This window comes from Rhinoderma darwinii, chromosome 13 (genome assembly GCF_050947455.1).
Source record: "Rhinoderma darwinii isolate aRhiDar2 chromosome 13, aRhiDar2.hap1, whole genome shotgun sequence".
NCBI lineage: Eukaryota > Metazoa > Chordata > Amphibia > Anura > Rhinodermatidae > Rhinoderma > Rhinoderma darwinii.
The window spans coordinates 51,563,915-51,588,195 of NC_134699.1; the positions used below are offsets into that span (position 1 = coordinate 51,563,915).

The following is a 24,281-nucleotide window of genomic DNA, read 5'->3' on the forward strand; positions in this document are numbered from 1 at the left end:
AGCACCTAAAAGCTGATAGCGATATTGGATCTTATCTTTACACAACATATGGTACGACTGCACTTGGGTGAAGTCATTAGTGGTGGCGCATGTGTCAGTATGCCAGAGCTCATAGTGGGAGCAGTGACAATAGCCAGGATCTCCACATCTTCCACAGGCTGGAGCCATGAGGGTGCATTTCTTATTGCTGACCGCATATGCCATCAGTAAGCCAGCCTGTATTACTTCTTTTTTTCTATTGTCGTGTTTTTTCCCGTTTTCCCCTTCTCTATAATGTTGTCTTTTGGCACAGCCTCCTCTTTTGCTGTACATATATACAACCCTTGGTGAATATCAGGCTGTGTAGTGCGGAGATAAGTGCCACTTCTGGCGATGGGAAGTATTGCATAGGTTCTCGGATTTGCTGAGAAATCTCTGTGAGATAACTATGGATCTTCCCTTTGCCTATAGTGACTGGATAATCCATGGCATTATTTAGATATCTTACCTGCTGCTCTTCCATTATTCTTCTCGCATGGCTAAGGTTCCTAGACTCGTTCAGCCCATTCAATGCTTTAAAATGCTCAAAAATTTACGAACCCTTGTCCGTGGGTAAGTTGGTGGCGAAGGCCGCTCCGGTAGGCTTTAACTTTTTTCTTTTTCTTTGTGCATGCACTTTTTGGGCATTAAATTGACAGTATATGGATATACGCAAGTGACAGCAGAAGTTTATTTAGCCTCTGAGACTCGAACCTTCGAGTTAAAAAAATATATAGGTGCTACTCACAGGTTCAATGTATCTGGTAATAACACAAGGAGGACATTGGATTTCTCTGTGGTAGCCGGCGGGCAATAGTGTTTTACATAAACTGAATCCTGTCTTGCTGTTTACGTGATGCGTTCCTCTTGGTCTTTCCACCCTATATATCTATTTCTTCTTGCTTGCAGCTACCACTGATGCCACCTCAACATCTTCAACCCTTAACAACACGGAACAGTTTAACAGCCATGTTTCAGATGCAGGTAATAGCTGGTCTAATGGCTGGCACATTGGTACAAATGTAATAAGGAGTTAGAAATATGTTTCTGTAAGGGTATGCTCTCACAGGGAGGATACACTGCGTAAAAGCTCACAGCGTATCCGCCTTGGACCCTGCAGGGAATTACGGACGAAAAACCGAACCAAATTGTGGTGCAGTTCTTTGGGTGGAATTTCCGCTGTGGAGAGCAGCACTAGAAAAAAACAAAACAAAAACATTCACACTTACCTCAGGTCGTAGTAATGGCGCCTCGACTGTTGTCCAAAAAGTGGCCGTCTGGGATGATGGTTCATCTTATGTGACCACTGCAGCCTGGGATTGGCTGCAGTGGTCACATGGGATGAACCATCATCCCAGGAGGCTGGCCTGGACAGAGAAGTATAGAGAGCGGGGTAAGTATGATTTTTTTGTTTTTTTTGCATTCTTTTGGTGCAATTTTCGTAATCAGAGCAAACCAGGTCATTTGTAAAATATAAAATAAAAATTACAGCCAAAATTGTGCTGAAAACTCATATAACATTGAGGCTTGTTTGCATCCTGCTTGGAAATGGATGTTTAAATGCCTTATTCACACAGTGCAGTTTTCGTGCAGATTTTTTTATGCAGTTTTTGAAGTCACAACCATGAATGGGTCAGCAAGGGTGGGGAAGTATATAGAAAAGATTCTATGTTTCCTCTTTTTCTAATCCATTCCTGGTTGTGGCTTCAAAAACACTGAAAAAAAACGTTGGGATTACTGTGCAGAAACGCGTTATATTTACTGAAAAACCGTGGCCGAAATTTGCCAGACTTCTGACGCGGAAACTTGGCCAAATCCACATATATATATATAGTCCTTAACAACCCGAACTAGAAAAGACCTCACACAGTTCCAATGACGGTAAAGTACAAAAGAAATAACTTTCAAAGTATGGCAACACAAAAACAAATGTTTTTTTTTTAAAGTGTTCTAATTGTACAAAAATAGTAAAACATAAAAGAAACCCTATAAATTTGTAATACTAACCCACAGAATAAAATTAACATGTCATTTATAGCTCATGGTGAACGCCGTGAAAACAAAAACAATGGCTGATCTGATGTTTTTTTCCACTTTCTCCCTAAAAAAAAATAACCATTATACAGTACGTTATATGTAAACCAAAATGATAACATTGAAAAAACTCGTCCCGCAAAAACCAGTGCGTCCTGAAGTTCAAAATAGACCTCATCCGTGGAAGCGTTTACAAATGTGTTACTATTAGGCTGGATTCACACGAGCGTGTGCGTTTTGCGCACGCAAAAAACGCGGTGTTTTGCGTGCGCAAAAGGCACTTGACAGCTCCGTGTGGCAGCATCATATGAAGCGCAGCTGCGTGGTTTTCGCGCAGCCGCCATCATTATGACACTCCATTTGGATGTTTGTAAACAGAAAAGCACGTGGTGCTTTTCTGTTTTCATTCATCCTTTTGACAGCTGTTGTGTGAATCACGCAGTTCGCACGGAAGTGCTTCCGTGTGACATGCGTGGTTTTCACGCACCCATTGACTTCAATGGGTGCGTGATGCGCGAACAGCGCACAAATATAGGACATGTCATGCGTTTCACGCAGCGGACATAGACTAATATAGGTCCCTGCGACGCGCGTGAAAAGCACGTGTGTCGCACGGACGTATAACACGCTCGTGTAAATGAGCCCTTATACAGCATGTTGCATTCTGAAATAATGTTATCTGTCTGCACATAGAATGTGCACAATCGTGCATACGTGCAAATTTACGCCAAGTCATGCGAACTTGTAAATGCTTAGTCATTGTAGGTTTCTCTCATATACTTTTTTTGTTTGAGATTTTTGTTTTTTTGTTTCTGACCTATGGTCAGACCATGTTCTGCCGGCAATACAATCTTTATTATTAGAGAAGGGAAGGATCATAGAAACGGGCGTAGTTTATCAAAACTGTCTGAGGCCCCATGCACACGACCGTATTTTTCATCCATAATTATGGACCCATTCATTTCTATGGGCTACAGACATCTTTTTCTTATTTTTACCGATGGGCGTCCGTGCCGTAGAAATGATAGAACATGTCCTTTTTTTGTCCGGAATTACACCACGAACTCCCTATAGAAGTCTATGGGCGAATCTGTGATTATGGACGGCTACGGATGTGCATCGGATTCGTAAATACGGATGCACTATGGACCGTATTTACGGACACCCTTCCGTATATGCGGATGATTTACGGATGACTATAAATGACTACGGATCCGTGCATGGGGCTTTAGCAACCTATCATAGTGTAGCTTTTCCAGAACAGTTTAAGTGCTTATTCAGGCGAACGTATAAATAGTCAGAGTGAAGGCCGTTTTTTTAACGCCCATCACACGGCTGCATGTAATTCTATGGGGCTGTTCACACGACCATTGTTTTAAAGGATCGTGTGAAGGGCCCTTGAAAAAATAGGACATATCCCATTTTTGTCCGTTTTCACGGATTCCTTTAATAGACTCAAGTCTATGAGGGATCCGTGAAAACAGGATTTCGTACACATTCTGAATATAGCCTAAGAAATAATAGCTGAGCTATGGTTGTTTTCTATAGAGTCAATGAAAAACGGGTCCAAAAACGTCCCAAGAAGTGACCTGCACTTCTTTTTCGCGGCCGTTTTTTTACGCGGCTGTTTTTCAAAACGGCCGCGTAACAAAACGGCCCATCGGTACAGAACGCCGTTTTTCCCATTGAAATCAATAAGCAGATGTGTGGAGGCGTTCTGCTTCCGATTTTTCGGCCATTTTTCTGGCGTTTTCAGAGTTCTATAAGCCAGGTGGATTTGGCGTGACCATGTTTACATTGGAATGGATGCCGTATATCTGCTGCATGTTTTTGCTGCATGAAAAGGGCATAGTCACCTGATGCTTTCCCTGGCGCTATCATCCGATCAGTGGTTTAAACCGCCCCACACGGATCAATCAGCTAAATGTAGGGGCAGTGTTCTTTTGAGAATGGGTTATTCAGTTGCGAGAACTATTAAGACAATTGCTGCATATTAGTTTTTGTTTGTTTGTTTTCATTTCCATCATGAATTGTGTTTTTATGTCATTTCGATCTAGCATAAGGTTGAGAATTTAGAGGTGGTTCCCTCAGAATTATGAGCTGAAAGATGCAACAAATGTATTAAGAGGCGGGCGCGTAGCCGAGCAGCAAGCTAAGACTGGCATATGAAACGCCAGTCTTAGTGAATCTGCCCTAATATTTATTACTCTGTTTCTGCAGTTTTTAGAAATATCCCATATGTGGCCCTGGTGTTCAACTTGACTCAAACACAGGCATCAGAAATAATGGAGCACCTTGTGGATTTTGGGCCCTCCATATTATTAGGCTGTGTTTCAGGCACCATTTAATGTTAGCAGAGGCTTTGAGGTTCTAAAACATAAAAAAAAACACTCCTCAAAAGAAAATAGTTTGGAAACTACATCCCTCCAGGCATTTATCAAGGAGTATATTGAGCATTTTGACCCCACAGGTGTTGCATATCACTGAAGTGATATATGAGTAAAACGTATACATTTTATTTCATAACTCTCTAAAAACAGGGGTATAGTCACCACTGTGAAAAGCCCCTCCGTGTGCATTAAAAACGTATTAAACACATACTCCAAATCCTGGCTCGTTTGTGAACCCTCTCTTACTGGGTATACTTGAAAGATGCAAATATGGGATCAACGTCTCAACATTGGTGTATCAGTGGATTAGACACTAAAACACACCGGAGCCTGCAGTTACCGCTCCTAAATCTCCTGGTGCTAAGGTACACAACAGTGCCACTGTCCCCTACGCTATGATCCCTCACTAACCTGACCCTACGCGTTTCTATACATATCATCAGGGGTCTGTAACTTGGTCATTCTGGCTAGGATGCCAGCGATATTGATTCATTAGCAGATATTCTGCTGTACAACACGGAAGCGTGCACGCATAGATGTCAGCGGCACGCTTCACTCGGGACTCAGAGTTGATATAACTAATACTCCTCCCCCTGGCCTCGGCAGCGCACTTTGAAACAGCCAATCACACTAGCCCACCTCATTCGTGACGCCTGACCATGTGACTCCCGGCCGTCAGCTGACGTACCCGGAAGTAACATCGACAACATCAGACGAACGCACAGGTGTTGCATGGAATTTTTTTAGCATTGGGCTTTAAAAATGAAAAATATTTTTCCCCAATAATATGTAGTTTTAGCTATAAAAAAAAAATATTTTCACATGGGGTAATTGGAGAAAAAACACCCCATAATTTTAATTCTCCTGAGTATGGCAATACCCCATATGTGGTTGTAAACTGATGGTTTTCGGGCGCAATTGATTTGCAGAGCTCCTGAGGTACCAGTACAGTCAAAACCCCAGAGAAGTTGACCCCATTTTGGAAACTACACCCCTCAAGGTATTTATCTGTTGAACATTTTTCCAGATATACCATTTTTGTGCCCAATATAATGTGCCCAGCTTGTGCAACAGTGAAAAGACAGCAACTCTAATTATTATGCTGTATTTCCTACTTTTAGAAACACCCTACATGTCCTAATCTTTTGCCTGGAAATACGACAGGGCTCATGAGTGGAAGAGTACCGTGCGTATTTGAAGCCTAATTTGGTGATTTACACAGTATTGACCCTCAATTGCAGAGGCTCTGATGTGAAATAATAAGAAGTGACACCATTTTAAAAACGCCCTCAAGGCATTTATCAAGGCGAGTATTGAACGTTGATCCCACAGGTGTTTTCCCGAAATAATGGTGTAAAGTGAATGTCATTTTTCAACAGATACGCCATCTCAGTGCCCAATATGTTATGCCACCGGAGGCACACACCTCATAATTTTGTTATGCAGGTTCTCCCGGTTACATCAATGACTTGAGTCAGTGACTTGAGGCCAGATGACTCAGGTCAGGTGACTGGACTGGTCCACTCCCGGGCTATCACCGACCCTAGTCAGAAGGAACTCCACCGCTGCCTGTGCCGCATGACGTCCTCGGCTCCTCCGGTGAGTCACGTCAGGCAGAGCAGAGAGTGGTAGCTTTAGGCAACCGCTCTCCAATCTGTTTACAGTGTGGCACTAAGTACAAGGGGGGGGGGAGGTGGCGCTATTTACATGGGGGGTGTGGCGCTATTTACAAGGGGTGGGAATGTGGCGCTATTTACAATGGAGGCAGCAGGCTGTGTGTGGCGCTATCTACAAGGGGCGCTGTGTGTGGCGCTATCTACAAGGGGCGCTGTGTGTGGCGCTATCTACAAGGGAGGCTGTGTGTGGCACTATCTACAAGGGGGGCTGTGTGCTGTTTACAAGAGGGCTGTGTGGTGCTGTTTACCGGGGGGGGGGGGGGGGGCAGTGTGGTGCTATTTACAAGGGGGACAGTGTGGCGCTATTTACAAGGGGGCTGTGTGGCGCTATTTACAAGGGGGGCTGTGTGGCGCTATGTACAAGGGGACTGTGTGGTTCTATTTACAAGGGAAGCTGTGTGGCGCTATATACAAGGGGAGCTGTGTAGCACCATATACAAGGGGGGCTTTGTGGAGCTATCTACAAGGGGGGGCTGTGTGGAGCTATCTACAAGGGGGCGCTGTGTGGAGCTATCTACAAGGGGGCGCTGTGTGGAGCTATCTACAAGGGGGCGCTGTGTGGTGCTATCTACAACGGGCTGTGTGTGGCACGGTCTACAAGAGAGGGCCTGTGTGTGGCACTATCTACAAGGGGGGTGTGTGTGGCGCTATTTATAAGGGCCGCTGTGTGGCACCATCTACAAGGGGGGACTGTGTGGATCTATCTACAACAGGGGGCTGTGTGTGGCACTGTCTACAAGAGAGGGCATGTGTGTGGCACTATCTACAAGGGGAGGGTGTGTGGCGCTATTTACAAGGGGGGATGTTTATGGCACTATCTACAAGAGGGGGGCTGTGTGTGGCGCTATCTACAATGGGGGGCTGTATGGATCTATCTACAGGGGGCTGTGGCTTTTATATACAAGAGAGGGGCTGTGTGTGGCGCTATCAACAGGGGGCTGTGTGTGGCCTCTAATTTATTTTCCTTTAATTAATTTTTTATGTTAATTCTCTTATATAACTATATTGCTTGTAAAATGTAGAAATGGTTTTATGCTCATTAAAAAAAATTGTGAAAAAAAATGACACCTCACTGATTGGTAGAGAAAGCAAACATGGCGAGGGGGAAGGAAATGTCGGAAAATATGTTTTGGGGGGCGCCAATCTGAATCTTTGCCCCGGGTGCAGAAGAACCTAGCTACGCCTCTGTAGATACGTATAACCCTTTCACATTCTGTGGTCTAGTCAGGGGGCTCCTCATCTGATATTTTCTAGTGACGACACTCATGTCAGTGAGGCCGCATATGAAAAATCATGGGGTGGCAGAGAGATGTAGGTCTGTAGCCTACCCAGGTCCTATGGTTGCACCAGGCCCTAAGCCCCTTTTGCCATGAGTAGGCTGCGCGGGATGTCAGGCCTTTTACTCCTTCGGCACTGGTCCCATATAACCTACTGGTAACGGCTGTTTGAGGCAGCAACCTGAGTAAGGAGAGCCAGGATCAAAAGCCTTAGAGGAGCAGGGACCACAGAGTGCACTGGGGGCCAACTGAACTTCTCAGAAATCGGGCCTCTGTGCTGTCCTAGTTTCTTGTGGGTGTCATAGAGGAGGAGGCCCCAGTGGAGTGGTCACCCTGTTGCAGATAGCTGTCCAGGGTGTTTGTGGCATGGAGAGGTCCTGATCATGTGAAGGGGGGGTTGTAGGAGGTTTCTGCTGAAGAGCTGCATAATGATGCAGGTATCAGCTAATGTAGCTACGGTGCCACAGAGCCCGGCTCTTACTCATCCAGCTCCATTAACTGCCAGGCACGTCCCTACCCTTTAAAATTTCAATTTTTCCATCTCTGACTGCACGTTGTTTCTTTTTTTGTTAAAGGCTCTCTATCAACACCAACAATACATTACAATTCTCTTGGCGGCGGTAATGCAATGCATATCACCTGTTTCTCCAAATCTGGACCACTGCCCATCCGTTATCAGCTGACCATAAGTGACCATATACTACAGGAGAAGAATGTTACTAAATCAGAGCCTGCAAACTTCACTATTGAAATGACCCCTGGAACACAAGGCAATCTCAACTGCAAAGCAATAAGCCAAACTGGTGAAAAGAAGTCTAGCAAAATTGTGAAGCTAAATATTCCGGGTAAGATTCCATCTACTAATTTCACCCTAGAGTTATGGGCACATAATACAGTTAATTATTGATTGACTATTTCTAATTTCACTCCTTTGGACACATTCTGCATCTGCTGTATGCAATATATTGATCAGATATCATATTATACCTTTGGATATATGTGAACAGACTGTAGTGTGTTTAGTAGGGACTATCGGTCTTATTTTATAGATGTCTCATGCTACCAGTGTACACACCACAATGCACGATATCTGTGACGGCTTACAATTCAGGGACCCGTTGCCAACAAAGACAAGATAGACGGTTTATTGTATAGCTACTTGGTACTGCTCCCTCCTGAGTAGTTTTTATGTCACTGAGCGTTTATTACAATTACGTTGACATGCGGTGAAGTACAGGAAATTTACCAAATTAGCCAAACCCTCAACCGAATAGCACTGACCTACTTTTTGATGCTACACCAATCTGCAATGTCCAAGGGATGTCCCCCAGTTTTCATGTGCTGGATACTGATAACTGTCTGACAGCCGTTATGTGCAGGTTGATACATTTGAAGGAGGTGAATAACGTTGGGTTTCATATTGGTGTCACCACTTGATACACTACAAAGTGTTTAACAGTTTGAATGTTTATTGCTTATTGTGTTTTTTTTTCTTTTTAACCCAGTTGATATTCCAGTAGAAGAGGCTAAGACAGATAAAAAAGATGATAAAGATACTGGACCTGAGCATCTCATCCCTCTACAACATATCCTGACATCAGTGACCCCAGAAGTTCTACAATGGAACACCATGGTGCTAAACATCTGTGGTCCCGTTATCCTTTCACTCTTGGTCATTGTCCTCATTATTACATATTTACGTGAGTCCTGATTTTACTCTGTAGACTTTAACATATCGAGGCTTATAAACCATATAGACACTACTGTGGAACGCTAGTATACTGCCTATGAGCTACTACATGCATATAATTGTTTTGCACTACTATGTAGGCAGTATTATAGAGTGGTATAGAGTCCAGTCTTCCACGTCAAGCAAAAATTACCAAACCGAAGCTTTTTCTTATTCTGGATTTATTATGAGAAGACCCAGGTCATTGGATAAGACCATTATTAATAATGGATGTATGTGTTGAAGGGAAAATAGTAAGGAGATAGGAAGATGTTCAACAACAATGGATGGAGGCGTCATGGAAATAAGGCATATGCCATAAAGAGGCCTGAAGACCCAAACAAGGCAGAACATCCTAAAATTACCAGGACTTAAAAGGACCTGACGAGATATAATAATAGTAGTAGTAATGACAAAAATACCATTGTCTTTAGGGATACCAACAACACATGACTTAGGAAACCCGAGTCTGTGATCATTTAGGTTTTACAACCACCTAGTCGAAGCAGGTCACATTCTTTAATCTTGTTGAAATGTTTTAAACATGTGACATTTTCTTTTTTGTCTTCAATCAGGAAGCCAAAAGGAAGAACATATGGAAGCCTGAATCTATATGAATGGGCAGCAGGTCAGTGTCTTTTACATCAGCCTATAGGCTCTTTATTACTGTACTTCATGAATGTAATATCCAAAACCTTTCTAGAGAACGAGATCTCGAGACCAGGGCTGATCTTTCAGGTGTGTGACCTGTGTGGCTGAGCCCTGCCCCAGAGAAGGAGCCCCTCTATGTTCGCACATACAGTAACTAATAGTTCTTGGTAGTTTGGAGCTCCTTCTTCCACTTAATCAGTTCTGTAAATTGAGTCCACTAAATCTTGAACATTCCCTGTTTTTCTATCAGGACCTGTTGAAAGCCTCAAACTTACTATACATTCGGGACTGAACAAACACCCACCTGAAGAACTTTCATCTCCACAAGGACAATGATTGCAGAGCCCAGACAACGGAATAATACACCAGACAATCAGATTTGGGTCGGCCAGATCCAGACTCATCAGACAAAACTTTTTGTATAGGCATTTCTTGAACTCCAAATTACCTAACTGCCAACTACCATCATTGATGTGGGTTGAATTAAACTTCTGACCATTAAGGACAACTTCTGCCTATGGTAACAACAATTCTCCACCATAAGGCTGGATTCCCAAAGGACGGAAATGCTGTGGATTTTTCATGTGGAAAATCTGCAGCGTATTACAGAACCAGTCATGTGGATGAGATATAAACAAATCTCATCCACATGCTGCGGCACATTTTCTGGTAGGAAATCGGAGCATGCCACGAATTTGAAAATGCGCAGCATGCTTATTATGTTCTGGACATTCACTGTGGATTTCACCCTTGTCAATGTAGAAGGGGTCAAATCCGCAAAAAATGTTGCACGTAACGTGAATGGATTTAGTCGAAAAATCTGCAGAATTTTCGTACCATGCACCATCTTATATAATCCCTCATATAATCATGAATATAACAGAAAGAGAGGTGCAACGCTCAAAAGGATGTTCCTACTGGTTTTTCCCACATATAGTGACTGCACCTAGATGCCAACTATCCTTCAGTAAACTATGGAAAACCAAGACCAACCCTCTTAATGGCCAACACCCGTTATCTCAGACCTTAATATGATAAAATTGACCCCATTCCTGCAGTCCGTGGTCCTGCAGTTATATCTTCCATGAATATAGATTTCCAGTGGGAGACACTTGGATAGGCTGAACTGGATGGATATATGTATTTTCTCAGCCTTACAAACTAAGATACTATAATACACCATCGAGGTCTAAGGAAATGGATGGAAACTTTCTTCCGAAGGACTTATTTCACAGTTTTTGTTTTATTTTGGGATTGTTTACAGTTGTTGAGCTAATGGTTTTCATAAGATGTTGTGGTCCCATGTGCTAACTAACATATTTTTCAGATAATAACAAGTTGAGTGTCAAAATCCATGCATCATATTGCATAAATGTTTCATTATTGCTACCAGGACAGCCGCAAGATGAGAATGGAACAGAAAGTCATGATGTAAGAAAAGCCTCCTAGATTAATTGTTTAGGGGGAGAGTCCAGGAGAGCAGAAGTGATTGGCTGTAGGATCTTGTCCCACATGGGAACCACAAGTGTGGCCATTGCTCCTACTGCAAATATATGCAGACAGGTAGAGTGCGGGTAGATACAACACAATATCTCACAGCTCATACCTCGCAGGTCTGATTACATTGTGTATGCTACTTATTTTGTCCCTGTAAATTCTTTTACATTGGGAAAACCATTCCCCTATTCTTTAAAGGTTAACTAAACGTTTGACAAACTTGTGATACGTCATAGTGACATGTCAGAAGTTTTGATTGGTGGGGGTGCAAGCACGGAGACCCCCACCAATCGCTAAAATGATTCTGCAGAAACGCTCGTGTGAGCGCTCAGCCGCTTCGTCTTTGTTCGGCTTTTTCTGGAACGCCGATGTATCGGAGTACGGGCCCAACGATTGGTGGGGGTCTCAGTGGTTGGACCCCTACCAATCAAAACTTATGACATGTCAGTATGACATGTCACAAGTTTGTCAAACGTTTAGTTACCCTCTAACAGATTTCGCGAACACATGTATTCTCTGGGTACAGGAAAAGGAACGCCAAAATTGATTAGCTACATGAAGGATGTGCATCGGGGCGATCCAAAAATATTGCCGTTTGTGGGATTATAGCGAGTGTCCACCCCAGTAGATGGCAGTGACAGGCATGTTAGACTACTGAGATGCGAAGCCAATTAGATTATTATAACGGAGGCGCTAGGACCTTTGGGTCTGAATGATAGGAACGACCTATCGTCATTTTGTAAATAAGCTCCATCCCTTTGACTTGTTTCTTTATATGTACTCTATCTTTTCAAATAGAATTTGTATGTTTGTCTAAATTGTTACGTTTTGTAATTGTTATTGCTGACGCATGGCTGAGGATTTTAGTGTGAGCACGCTTGATCCCAGAAGGCCTTGAGAAAGCGCCCAGAGGACTTAGAAACGGCCGTAGGCTGACTGCTATATTAATGTCTTTTGTTTTAAACCTGGTTTTTAACCTGCAAATAAAGAGCTGGAAATAAAGTGCTGCGATTGATCTTCAAGGGTGAGTGCCGTGCGTTATTGCCGTGGATTAGTTCCAACCAAAACATTTCCTGCGCTTTGATAATAAAAGTATGTACATTTGGCATTGCTGTAATCGTATCGACACGCAGAATAAAGTTAATATGTTATTTATAGCGCACGGTGAACCCCGTAAAAAAATTAATAAATCAAGAACAATACCAGAATTGCTGTTTTTTGGTCACCTCGTCTACCACAAAGTGATGTAGCCCACTTTTTAATGGTGGCAGGAGCGCCATTACCGAACAGCGACCGAGGTCGCAAGCGCTGCATGTCCTTATCCACGGACGTAATCCTTGTCTGAAGAAGGTCGAATGTATAGACCTAAACGTTAAATCTATTTTTGGATTACTACTTTTCACTATATATGTGAAATAAAATATCACTTATTGCATAATACCTTGGAGTGTTGAGTTCCCATTTTTATTACACATGTATAACTCTGACAAACCTCAATCAAACACTTCAATCACAAGATCTAAAACAATAATGCCCTTAACCCCAGCTACAGCACACCGTAAAACCAGAAAAGTAATGCTCTGTTCACACTGAATCCGCAGTATATGCTGAACGTATAGTTCAGACATATGCCACTGTTTACCATACAGTGGCATATGTCTACCATTGACTAACATTGTATAACAATAAAGTTGTAAAAAGGTATGCCTAGGCATACCGGCTAGATGTATGCCACAAGGACACTATTTTGGCATACACTATTACGGACAAATGCTGCAGCTTCCTGGTAAGTCATATCTCATCCCAGTGCTGGATTCTCAGCTACACTGCTCATTAGTGCTGTATAATCTCCTTAATGCTGATGCAGCATTCTGTATTTCTCTCATAGATATATACTGTATATAAATGTATGTAGTATATAGAAGAAATGATAGCAGTTAGACTCCGCCCACAAGATCAGAGACTACTGAGAATTAGATATAGAGCCTACAGAGGGAAAAATTGCTAAAAAAAAATCCAGACTACAAATCATATAATGCCAGAAATAGTGTTATTCCTCATGTACACACATATGACCGCTTATTCTGAAAAGTCACCTGAAAAGTTAGGCACCCTTTAAATCTCACTCTTTGTATAGTACACAGAATCTGCATTAGACTTTCTAACATGCACCGCTTTCCATTCTCAATTCTTTTATTACATAATATCAGGCACAAACTAACTTACACAGCCCTGCACAGGCCCCTACCTGACGAGGCCCCTGCACCAAATAGGAACATCGCTAATCTGTGTTAGGTCACTACTTACTGGAACTGCTCCGGTGGCTGCGCTTTCTCCTGACTTGTTGGATTCATGAGAAGAAATTGTGAGCTCTGAAGATGGGGCAGTGATATACTGTGTAAGACGAGGATCTTTAATTAGCCCCAGATGAAATCTAAATTGCTAAATGGCGGGTGACTCACTATTAGCCTCACGATGGTTGTGTGTGGAAGTGACTCTGGTGATTTCAATATCCCAAGATATTTTTTTTAAATAAAATTACATTACCAACATTTAGCATTATCTTCCCTCATTGTTTAATGTTCCCTTCCCCCTCCTTATACGTATAACTAAATATAAGGATGTGAAATGGTGGGGGGTAATGGCCCACTGGGTTTTGAGGCCCAGTCTCCGGAGTGACCAATGCGCCACCAAACCCTGCCACCGAAGAGTTGCAGCCCCTTCACTGCAGCACCAACACACTTTTCCATGCCGCTGTATGGGATACTGAAGCGCAGTCCCAATCACTTGAGTGAATCTACTGCTCCCTGATGCTGCTGATCATTGGAGGTCCCAGGGTTGGGACACCCACAGAATACACATTGAAGGAGAGGCCATTAATGTAAAATTCCAGAAAACTCCTTTAATCCACAATACCCTCAGGCACTGCCCTACTAATTGACTATTTTGCACTTGATTTCAGGTGGTCTTAGCATCGGTCCTCGGCCAAAACATCGATAAGGCCATAATGATAGTCACCAAAAGTGATAATGTAGAAAACCTACTGCATGAAATCTCTCTCTTAAAATAAGTTTCTCTTTTACTAATATTGTGCTTATATATTTTCTTATACAGGACTGTGCCTATTTCATCATGGGGTATCTGTCCGGCGGCAGCCTGGGGCCACTCATTAAAATGTGCGGCAGCCTGAACATCGACAATATGCAGTGTGTTATCATGGAATAGACGGCAAAATATAGGAAAGAAAATGGCCTACAGGTTCGGAGGTGAAGAGGTTAGTGATAATATGCCTGTAATGCACCTGGTAGACTACAGTGATTGAGAGGTTAATACCGATTATCTGTAATTGTTTCGGGCGCTGAAAGGGATAATATTTATAATTAGAAACAGTGGTCTAGAGTATGACATAATCTCTAATATACCTGGAGGTCTGATGTGGTTCAGTAATGAACACCTAATATTATATAATAAAATAGTCGTTCATGTAGAGTTTAGGAAGGGGTTAATGGTGGTGGTCTTAGCCAGAAGAATGAACCTAGGCCTTAGAACTTAGGCCATATCTATTTATACCTGTTGATATAAAACTCTCATAGTGTCCCTATAACAGATAGTGCCCCAAAAATAATAAGGCCAAAAACATAGCCCTCCCTGAAATAGCACCATACTGATAGTGTCCCAAAATAAAAGTACCACAGCAATAGTGCCCCCCAACTAATGTGCCAGTCAAGAGTTCATTACAAGTAGGAGAGCCAGTACAATAGCAGTGCCTGTCAAACAGTGCAGCCAAAAATAGTCGCAGTCACACAGTTCCCCACAAAGATGGTACCGTACTCCTAGCGCCCCAGAAAGATAATGATTTAATTACTAATCTGGATGGTGAACTGCAACCGGTTGTAGGAGAACGCAATTATGTCCATTTATCGTGATGGCCTTAGGTTACGTGATGCCCCAGGCAGGATTATTTTTGTCAATGAGTCAAGGCACACAATTTAGTTAACATTGGCACAGTATTTTCGCATTAAGTATCATTTAAACATTATGTCCCCATACTAATTATTATAGGAGAACCCCGGGCAGAAAGTATTTTTTTCTCTTTTCTCCAAAAAATAGCAGAGACTCATCATACACCATAATCTACACTGACGAGTGCCCATAACATGCCAGTCATTATACACCACAATTTACACTGAGGAGTACTAATACTATGCCAGTCATTATACCCCATAATCTACCCTGGGAAGTGCCCATAACGTGCCAGAGACTCATTATACACCACAATGTACACCAGGGAGTGCCCATAAATGCCAACGTCAATGTAAACCCCCAGTATGGAATCTTCACCATTGGGAAAAGGTTAAATTTTTCTTGGGAAATCTGAAACCTTGTTGACTTGAGCCCCCAAAATTACACCCAAAAAGTGTTACAATGTACTTCTAGAGGGATGGTCCTCTCAAAGAAGAAGGACAATATACATAGGATATAAGTAAGAAACTAGCACTGGAAAATCTGATCTAGATCAGGGGTCGTCTTCTTAAAGAGATTTCACTGTAATAATTCATCAAAAGAAAAATGTCCAGCAACTGACGTTATTATCAAACCCCATAAAGAGTCTGTTATAAAATATGGGCACCGCAGCCAACACAAATATAACAGTCATATCAGCTGAACCCCATCTTCCATCCATTAATATTATTATTACAGTAGTGGAAAATCCAGCCATGAATTTCTATATCCATCTATACACTAGATGCCAATCATGATCCCTACATTACAGTGGCAGAGCAGGTAGATGGAGTACCAACATGGCAGGTGCCACCTGAAGATTCTATTTCCTGTCCTGAGGTCATGTGACTGGCACACGGTCAACTGTCGTTCACTTTTCAACTGTCGACTGCAGCGAGTGGAAGAGAGTTGAATTGATCGGTGAGATTTTATAGAAAATGGCGTCCTGTGGACAAGAAGACGATGAGAAGAGGAGAGAAGAGGGAAAGATGAAGAGAGGAGAAGAGACGGAGAAGAAAGAAGTAGAGATGAAGAGAGAAGAGAAGAGGAAGAGAGGAGAAGACAGCCTGGAGGAAGACATGAAGAAGAAGAGAATTGGACCCAACACCAGAGAGTTGGAGGATGAGGAGCCAAGAGAAGGTAGGGGGGACACTTTATCCATATGGGGTACTTCTAAGTCCTTCCAAGTCTCATGTACAATGTGGTTGCAGTTAATCTTCTACCTGTCTACATTTATTTATTGTAAGTGGTTACATGACACAACACTGTCCCCGGCCCCATTCCCCGGGGGTTTTTTCCGTTTTCCCCACATTCAGGTGTAAGAATGGCCTGTAAATAACACAAGTGCAGCTCCTACCTACATGCAGCATCACACATGGGGCTTCAACAGGAAACTCCTCTAGAACCGTTTCTGTACTTGATGGAAAACTTTCTACTTGCTGAAAATTGTGGAGTGGACTTTTACAATTCTCTCCGATCCTTACACTACAAAGTGACAGTTTCCAGTCTCATTCTAAGGAACATCTGAGAATTATAGTTGTCTGTGTGGGAAATCACAGTGCAGCACAAACCCCATTATATTTTTGGGCTAGCGACGTGATTTTTACATTGTTTTTTTCCATAAACAATGCAAGTTTCTTTTATCAACATTTTTAAACACATCCTTTTTTGCTATTTTAGAATTTTTCGGCTTAAAGTTTGAAAATAATAGTAAAAAAATAAGTATTTTTTTACATTTTAGCTATTTTGTTCTGGTAATAACATAGTTTCCCCTAAAATAGACCTTTGTGATCGTCATTGTCTACCGTGCATTTTGATATATTACATGTCTATTTTAGGGTAATTGGGTCAGGGCTTACGACAATGATTGGTGTGGGGAACGTTTTTTGGGGTGGGTATTTTATGTGTATTATTAAAAATTGTTTCACTTTATTTTACTTTTAGTTTTTTTTTATTACTATGGTCTGTCCCTCAAAGATCAGAAAAGACCTTTGGGGGACTTTCTTTTTTTTTCTTCTTTTACACCATGTTTTTCCACTGTAACTAGGGCTGCACAGCAGCCCCAGTTACAGGGGAAATCAGCCCTCCTATAGTGACTATTGTCACTAATAGGGCTGTTCTGGGTCTAGTAAGACCTAGCAGCAACCTGCCACTAACGGCACCCGGCGATCAAGTGACTAGTCACATGATCAACGGGACCACTGCCACTGCATCTATTCATATACACAGCGCTCATTGAGCGCTGTGTAGAAGAGATCAGAGAGAATAGAAGCAGCAAAAGCTGCTTCTATCTTCTCCTCAGGGTCCCCGGCAGTCACTGACTGCCCAGCACCCGACATTCAGCTACCTGATCGCTCGGGCAGCAAGCTAAAACCCGCTCAGTAAATAGTCTATGGCGCGGGTGTTAAGGAACCCCAACCACCGTATGTATATACACAGCCAGCGGTCGGGAACCAGTTAAAGGGACACTAAACCTAAGGTCTATTATACCTACTATATGATTCTCTGTTGTATTTTCTCTGTTGTTCCCTGTTATCAGACATTGCAGGGTGGACGAGGTTAACTGTATGGTTCCTCAATGGGATTACCGACTCGGACAACTATCCACCCATCATTACTACTTTATCTCACTTATCTCCAGTTCTGATGCCCTCAGGAAGTATTTCCATACATATGTGTGACTGATATCAGCGGCTCTTACTGTAATCTTTGCCTTCATAATAGTAAATGAGTCTGTAATGCAATCACTGGACCTTGTAGGATCATTTCTGTAATAATCTCCTGTTCTCGGCTTGTCTCATTACATGAGTTCCAAATAAACTAATCTTCTATTTCTTATTTTCTTCCATCAGGGCCCAGCACCGCTATAACATCTAGTGCCCGACTTTCCATCAGCGGGTTCACATTCCATCAGGTGCTGGGCAAGGGCAGCTTCGGTACAGTAAGTTTGAGAACTTTCTACTTCATACTAAGGTAGAGCCAGAACAAGGGGCAGGAGATCTAGGCTCCATTGAGGGGATGGAGGGAGCTCTAGTTATGGATAAAAAAACCCCCCAAAAAACTTGTGTCTGAGGTGCTGATAAGGATCCATACATGTGACAAGTCGACTGCACAGACCCTGTAAGTTGTCACTCAGAGAAATCACGAGACTATATTACAGAACCATATGGTAGCTCCATGTGCTACCATATGGTTAGGATATGTTCACACGGCTTATTTTCGGTCGTTTTTCGGGCAGAAAACGGCCGAATAATCGGTAGCAAAACGCCTCCAAACATCTACCCATTGATTTCAATGGGAAAAATGGTGTTTTGTTCCGACAGGGAGTTTTTTACGCAGCCGTTTTGAAAAAACGGTGCGTAAAAAGATGCCCCGTAAAAATAAGTGCATGTCACTTCTTGAGACGTTTTTGGAGCCATTTTTCATTGACTCTATAGAAAAACAGCTCCAAAAACGCAGCGAAAATTATGAGTTGCTAAAAAAAGGCTGAAAATCAGGAGCTGTTTTCCCTTGTATTCCCTTGAAAACAGCTCCGTATTTTCAGATTTTTTTTAGTAAGCGTGTGAACATACTCTTACTCCGTGAGGCACTGTATCCTCATCTATAAGCAATGCATTGTGATGGGTGGAATTGGCTACAAAATCCTGCATAAAGAATATGTGAACAGGATTTGAAACAAGGATGTAACGGATTTACGTTGCAAAAATATTCAACAACTGATAAACGATTGGGGGTATAATAAGGGTATGTTCACGCGCAATATTTACGGACGTAATTCAGGCGTTTTACGCCTGGAATTACGGCCGAAAATACTGCTTGAAAGCGTCGGCACACATCAGCCCATTCATTTGAATGGGTTTTACGATGTACTGTGCAGATGGTCATTTTTTTTATGCGCCGCTGTCCAAAGACGGCGCGTAAAAAAGACGCCCGCGTTAAAGAAGTGCATGTCAGTTCTTGGGAAGTAATTGGAGCCGTTTTCCATTGACTCCATAGAAAAACAGCTCCAATTACGTCCGTAATGGACGCTGCGAAAAACGCCTGCACATGCCATTACGTCAGAAATTCAGGAGCTGTTTTCGCCTGAAAACAGCTCCGTAATTTCAGCCGTAACGGACGAGCACGTGTGAACATACCCTAAGTTGTGCAACAAGTATCTGAAGGTTAAATCCATTGGTACCAGGCGTGTCATCGTTGCCCAGGGACAGCTGTCATGAGTGCCGTGATCCAGGCACCAATGTCTATTATAAGGGTAAGTTCACACGTAGTGTAAATACTGCAGATTTTCTGCAACGGATTCAGTTGCGGAAAAACCACAGCATAATACAGTAGTAGAAAGTGGATGAGATCTGAACAAATCTCATCCACACGCTGCATAAATAATGAGCGGAAAAAACGGTCAGAAATTGACCTGCGGTGCGTTTTTTAAATCTTTAGCATGTCAATTGTATTTGCGTAATCGCTACTTATTTGTTGCGGATTTTCCCCTTTGAATTAAATGGGGAGGTAAAACCTGCAACAAATAACAGTTGTTGCATTTTTTTTGTGGTGGAAAAGCAGCGATTCTGCTGCAAAAACGCAACTCAGAAAAAATAAAACCTATACTTACCCAGAATTCTGTGTTTCTTAATCCAGGCCGGCCTCCTGGGATGACGTTTCTTCCCATGTGACTGCTGCAGCCAATCACAGGCTGCTGCGGTCACAAGGAACATCACCCCAGGAGGCCGGGCTGCAGGAAAACAGAGGGACGCCTCGCCATGGCTACGTAAGTATCAAACTTTTTTCTTTTTGTATGTGCAGTTTTCTGCAGCGGACATTCCGGCCAAGAAAATGCACCACAATTTGGTGTGTTTTTTCAGCCAGAATTCTCTGCGTTTACCAAGGCGGATACGCGGTGTACTTTTAACAACATATACTGATCCTGCCGTCGATAACCTTCATTTTCACAACACGGGATCAATGAGGATCAACAATAAATAATCGTCTTTGTGTTGAGATTTTTCTGCATTTACACTGAACAATTATCGTTACGAAAATATTTAAAGGGGTTGTCCCAGAATTAAACATTATCACCTATCCACAGGATAAGTGATAGTGGTCTGATTGCTGGGGGCCCCACCGCTGGGACCCCCACTGATCGTGAGAATCGGGATCCCGAACCCCTTGATCCCCCTTACTAAACCACCTGCAGTGAGGAGAAGCTTGAATGTCGCATTAAATGTCTATGAGAATGACGGAAACAGCTGAGCACCATACTCGGCTGTTTCTGTCATTCCCATAGACTTTGAATGAAGCACGCCTGCTTGAGCGCTACTCCATTCAATGTCCTCCTCACTAAGGTCGAGCAGTGAGGAGAAATAGGGTTTCAGGATCCCCATTCTCGCAATCAGTGGGAGTCCCAGCGGTGGGGCTCCCAGCGATCAGACGATTATCACCTATTCTGTGGAGAGGTGATTATTTTTGATTTTAGGAATACCCCTTTAATGATAATTGGTCAATGTAAACAACCTTTCCATAACTTTACACACATCAATTTTTAATAAAATTACATTTCCAACATTTTACATTATTCTCCCCAATTTTATAGCACAGACACAACACTGAGCAACTGTAAGGAAAAAGGTGCAATAAAGTGGTTGGAGGTAACGTCCCACTGGGTTTTGAGGCCGGTCTCCAGGGCAACAAATGTGCCACTGGGCACTGCCACCAAAGAGTTGCAGCCACTGGTACCAACACAATTGTCTATGCCGCTGTATCTGGTACTGAAGCGCAGATCTGAAGCTGATGCATCATACTGTAACAAGTACTGGAGCGTAGGAGCTGAGATGATCTATTGCCTTCCACCGCTCCCTCGCGCTGCTGATCACTGGAGGTCCCGGGGGTGGTACACCCACCGAACACACGTTGACGGAGAGGCCTTCAATGTAAAATTAAGGAATACTAATTGACTATTTTGCATTTGTTTTTCTCAGGTGGTCTTAGCATCTGTCCCCGGCCAAAACATTTATAAGGCCATAAAGATCATCACCAAGAGGGATAATGCAGAAAGCCTACTGCAAGAGAGACGGATACTCCTGGCGGCCAGAGACTGTCCATTCTTGTGTCATCTCTGCGCCGCACTGCAGTCTCAGGTACAGATGGGTCTGCCTCTTCTTTCTCTCACACTATATATATATATTCTGCTTTATAACACAGATGACACATAATAAAATATGTTTCTCTTTTTCTAATATTGTGCTTTTTGTTATACAGGACGTCGCCTATTTCATCATGGAGTATCTGTCCGGCGGCAGCCTGCGGTCACTCATTAAAATGTGCGGCAGCCTGAACATCGGCAATGTGCGGTGAGTAATCATGGAATAGATGGCAAAATATAGGAAAACAAATGGCCTAGAGTTAGGGGGTTAAGAGGTTAGTGCTAGTATTCCTGTAATACTCCTGGTAGTCTAGAGTGGTTTAGAGGTTAATACCTATTATCTCTAATAGTCTAAGGTGATGAAAGGTTTAATATTAATATTAATTCGAAACAGTGGTTTAGAGTGGTCATGAGATAACATCTAATATACCTGGAGGTCTCAGTGATGAACACCTAATATTATATAATGAAATAATCATTCATGTAGAGTTTAGGATGGTGGTGGTTTTGGGTAGGAGAGTGAACCTTTCATTTCATTCTAATGACGTCTGGCATTCTTTGCAGGGATCGGAGATCGGTTCTTCTGATACAGAGGTTAAACTATATATTAGAGATGATGTTGGGATTCTCTTTTATATAGTCCTACAGAATGATCTCATGTCATTGATACTAAGCTCTCTGCTCTCTTCATCAGGTTCTACACAGCAGAATTGATTTGTGGTCTCCAGTTCCTCCACAGGCATGGTATCGCCCATCGGTAAGAGGAACAGTAGTTATAACAATCTCTCTGTCTCCTTTACATTGTTGAGAATGATTCACTGTCCGGGGTATTATTACATTTAGATTTATATATGTATTTAGATGAATAAGGAACATAATAAAAGACTTGGAGAGATCCTGATCCCAGCCCTTTGCTTTCTCCTGCTTCTCTCCTTTTTTTTGTGTCATCGGTGTGCATTTGTCACCCCCTGCCAGTCTCGTCTAATGCTCAGTCATCTTTCAGATGTGTCCTGTGGTTATATTTCAAAGCCACAGACAGAAATGTTCTTATTTAATTGCAGAGACATCAAGCCAGCCAACATTATGCTGGATAGAGATGGTCATGTCCGAATTATAGACCTGGGTCTGGCGCAAGACGGTCTGACCGCGTCTACTAAGATCTATGGACAGACGGGAACGTATCGCTACATGGCCCCAGAGGTGCTCCTGGATGAAGGATACAATGTAGCAGTGGATTGGTGGAGCCTGGGGATAGTTGTGTCCAAAATGTCATCTGGACTTTCCCCATTTTACAACGGCCCCAAAAGGCAAATGGTCTACAAGTCAGTTACCACCGAGAAGCCAACATTTCCATCTTGGCTGAATGTAGACCTGAAACATCTTATAAAGAAGCTGCTACAGAAGAATCCTGACAGGCGCCTGGGTGTCTCAGGAAACATCAGAGACCACCCATTTTTTGGAACCATCTGTTGGGAGGAACTGGAGAATAGGAGAGCACAGCCTCCATTTACACCTTTCCATGTAAGTAATGGCATATTGGATACAGGTCTTTGGAGTTACAGAGTGTATACTGGACTATAACCATAGTTACCAAGTGAAACTAAACTAATAGTCCAATCTCTACATTTCTTTCTCTCGTAGCACGTTCTGGAGATGAACCATCTGGAGGTGCCAGTAGATGAACCAGATCTTCATCCTGTGTCCGGTTTTTCATTTCTATCACCAAGCTGGACACAGTAGAAAAAAACCTGTGCCTCCTGCCCAGAACCTTGTGCCTCCTCTGCCTGCTGCTTGTGTACCTGACCTTGGCTTGCCCTGGACCACGTCTCTCTGCTGATTTAGTGCCTTTAATACCATCATATTGCTGCCCCAGACTCTTGGCTCTGAATCTTCTGACCTCTGGCCTGACCCCGACGTCTCTTCGGATCTTCGGAATCCTTAGGCCCTTAACATCTGCTTCCAACTGGGGCCGGTAAGTTCAGGTTAAAAGTCCTGCAGCCAGCTGAGTACCGGGGAACAAGTCAAGTTCTGAGGGAAAGAGAAGATCCATCTGACCATCAATGCTGAGCTCACAGATTTCCATCTCTACAAAATATGTATGTGAGGTGAGTATTTTTATGGGCTTTTGATCCAGGGATTATTTTCACCGACTGCGTTATTTGTAGTCAGGAAGGAATGTTTTTCCCCTTATATCAGGACAAATTGGCAAATGTCTCAAAGGGGTTTTTTCTCGCCTTCCTCTGGATCAAAACAGCAGCCCCCCCCACCCCATTCAGCCACTGCCCTAATCCAAAATACAATTCGGCAATTTTTTTAGGGGACAAATTATTATGTAGCAATTGATCCAGGGACTTGTCTGACTGTCATGCGTGGAGTCGGGAAGGAATTTTTCCCCATTTGAGCTGAATTGGCACATGGCTCATCCGGGTTTTTCGCCTTCTCCAGGATCAATGAAAGTCAATGGATCTAACATATCCTTGACTTTATTTAGAAGTCCCCTTCATTAATAAAAACCACAAATTAAATAAAATCCTCCATTTTACCCCCCTATCTCTTTGTGTACCTGGTTTTATTTCTGCTGCTCAGGATTGTATTTCTTGGGTTCTCTGGTCTCGTCATATGAGAAGTTTCTGTTCTTTACATTCTGTACTTAAAACATGAACACATCTTATACAATCTTGATTATGAGGGCACAAGAACAAAGTGGAAGAAAAGATAAAACCATTGATTATTCTTGGTCGCCAAACGTGGAGAGTTAATATGAGGGTAAACCTATAGACAGAATACACTGTAGAGGCCCCCACACCTATAGATTCTATAGTAACGCTCTGTATAGAATATTAGATGAGTAATGTATGACGAGGGTATTAG

General features: G+C 42.7%; 2 protein-coding genes across 2 annotated transcripts; both read left to right on the plus strand.

Annotated features, from left to right (window-relative positions):
- On the plus strand, positions 1–12,294 carry LOC142666146 (uncharacterized). Its single transcript, XM_075846098.1, has 6 exons — positions 1–206; positions 928–1,002; positions 7,971–8,240; positions 8,901–9,095; positions 9,700–9,752; positions 10,026–12,294. Exons 1-5 carry the CDS (start codon positions 167–169, stop codon positions 9,729–9,731), a joined length of 612 nt encoding a protein of 203 aa, XP_075702213.1. The 5' UTR covers positions 1–166; the 3' UTR covers positions 9,732–9,752; positions 10,026–12,294.
- A 2,101-nt stretch (positions 12,295–14,395) lies between these two features.
- Positions 14,396–23,951, plus strand: LOC142666142 (protein kinase C delta type-like). Its single transcript, XM_075846090.1, has 8 exons — positions 14,396–14,546; positions 16,047–16,414; positions 18,127–18,215; positions 21,247–21,405; positions 21,527–21,618; positions 22,105–22,167; positions 22,472–22,931; positions 23,052–23,951. The coding sequence occupies exons 2-8, from the start codon at positions 16,213–16,215 to the stop codon at positions 23,148–23,150; spliced, it is 1,164 nt and encodes a 387-aa protein (XP_075702205.1). The 5' UTR covers positions 14,396–14,546; positions 16,047–16,212; the 3' UTR covers positions 23,151–23,951.
- The last annotated feature ends 330 nt before the right edge of the window (positions 23,952–24,281 follow it).